Consider the following 2001-nt stretch of genomic DNA (forward strand, 5'->3'; position numbering starts at 1 on the left):
ACAAGTGTACCGTTCTTTTATTTGTAGAAGGAAAAGATTAAACCCCAAACAGTTCCAAGTGACTCACCTGTGCAGTACGTCAAAGAACAGGCTGGTGTTCCATTAAATTTATATACAAAATATCCACCAGGGCAAGCCTTTATCTGTATGGCAGTTGACCAGTAGCAGCAACTATTTTCCCAGTGGGCACAAGCAGTACGAGTGACTATCCCAGCATTGCTGGAAGGGTGTGATCCATCTAACCACAGTGGTGCATCAGTGTTGCACCTGTGTGTTGGTACGCAGGCTTCTGGCATGCGCTCCCCGCCCCTGCCTATAAATCGATACCAGCCTACTTTATTACTATCACAGTTGTTTCCAGATCCATAGGAGGTGCTGCGCCAGTAATTGTCAAGGACATTGTAATTTGAACAAGGGTCAGCACAGATGCGGGATGCATCATTTTTGAAGCAGTCAGCTCCAAAGTCACAGGATATGAGAGTGCAGTTCTTTGCACTGCAGGAATAGCCATCTCCAGCAAACCCCTGAGGACAAGAGCAGGAGTAGCTACCATTGTGGTTAGTGCACATTGCTAATGAATGGCAGCGGTTTAAGTTGGGGGTAGAGCATTCATCAATATCTCTACAGCCACCCTCTGAGGAAAGCAGGAACCCACTGGGGCACTGGCAGATGTATGAGCCCAAGGTATTCACACAGGCGCCTGCTGGACACACGTTCGAACCAGGAAAGGCACATTCATCCACATCAGAACAATTGAAGCCATTGCCAGCGAACCCATCTTTGCACACGCATTTTCGAAGGCCATCGTTCTCCTCACAGGTGGCATTGCTATGACAGTCTGAGCAGCGAGCTGAAGCTGTTTAAGCACAAATACAGAGAACTGACTTATCTGTGAGCTTCACAAGCTTTTTTCATTTAAACAAACTGTCCAAGGAAATTGGTGCAAGTTCTGTGTCCCTATTGGGAGCAGTGATTCATCAAAGAAACGTGCAAGTGATAATCAGATGTGCAATAGGTGTGTCAATAAAACTGTCTGTAAAGATAAGCCAAATTCATTCAGTATTTAGGGTGCAGCTATCCTTGGTTGTAGTAGGTATTGCAGGTGCTTATATCACATCTGAATCTATCTCCTAAAGTGGAATGGTTTTCAAGCGTGGCACCTGGGAAACCTTGCTTTTCCTTGTGTAAATGGCTCTTTGTTCAAACAGTATATTGTTTGTGAGTGCAGATTTCCATTTGCATAGACAACATGCCAGGTAAGGAAGACCTGGGATTATTGAGTCTAGAGAAGAGAGGCCTGAGGGGTGAATTCAAATCCCCCAAAAAAGAGGATGCTGGTGAGGTATTTACTGTGTCCACAAGGGACTGGTTTAAACTGCAATGGAAGAGAAGTGAAGTCAGTAAAGATCTTTCCACTAACTTCAGTGGTGATAAGATGAGACCATATGGGGTCATGTTTGGAAAGCAGTCTTCAAGCCATGATAAAAAGAATAGCCTAGAAACTAAGACACCTACAACAAAGAGTACCCAAAATGTTGGGGTCCTGTGGCCCAATCCTGTAGGGTTCTGAGTACTCAAATGCTCACTGATATAAATGAGAGCTAAAGACTGTTCTTCTCTAAGGATCGGGCCCTCGGTTTATTTAAAATCAAACTGAACTTCCAGGTGTCCTACGGACATTTCTGTAGACACTTCAAGTTTGCACCACTGTAATTCTACTCCCATTGAAGCTAATGGCAAAACTCCATTTTGCTTCACTAAGAGGGAGACTTTTTAATGGACCTTAGGATGTGGGATAAGCATGAATCAGAAGGAAAAAGTGGTATATATACTCTTGACTAATAAGTGCAGAAAGTGAAAGGATTGGTCAAGTATGAACAAAAGATCAAAGCATGTATGCTAAATAGTCTTGAACTGGTTTTACTTACATAGTGTTGTTTCTGAAGACATGTAACACTGAAGGCCAGCTAACAGCAGGCTGAGATAAAAAAGATCCTTCAT

The 2001-nt window shown here is 43.5% G+C and overlaps 1 protein-coding gene across 1 annotated transcript in view; it reads right to left on the reverse strand.

Annotated features, from left to right (window-relative positions):
- The window catches only part of UMOD (uromodulin), a 9764-nt gene extending 7763 nt beyond the window's left edge, over positions 1–2001 (reverse strand). Inside the window, exons 1-2 of the mRNA XM_025207029.1 lie at positions 1929–2001; positions 68–856 (exon numbers count right to left, since the gene is read on the reverse strand). Of these exons, the coding sequence (XP_025062814.1) occupies positions 68–856; positions 1929–2001 (862 nt within the window). The remainder of the gene's footprint in view (positions 1–67; positions 857–1928) is intronic.

This window comes from Alligator sinensis, unplaced genomic scaffold (genome assembly GCF_000455745.1).
Source record: "Alligator sinensis unplaced genomic scaffold, ASM45574v1 scaffold330_1, whole genome shotgun sequence".
NCBI lineage: Eukaryota > Metazoa > Chordata > Crocodylia > Alligatoridae > Alligator > Alligator sinensis.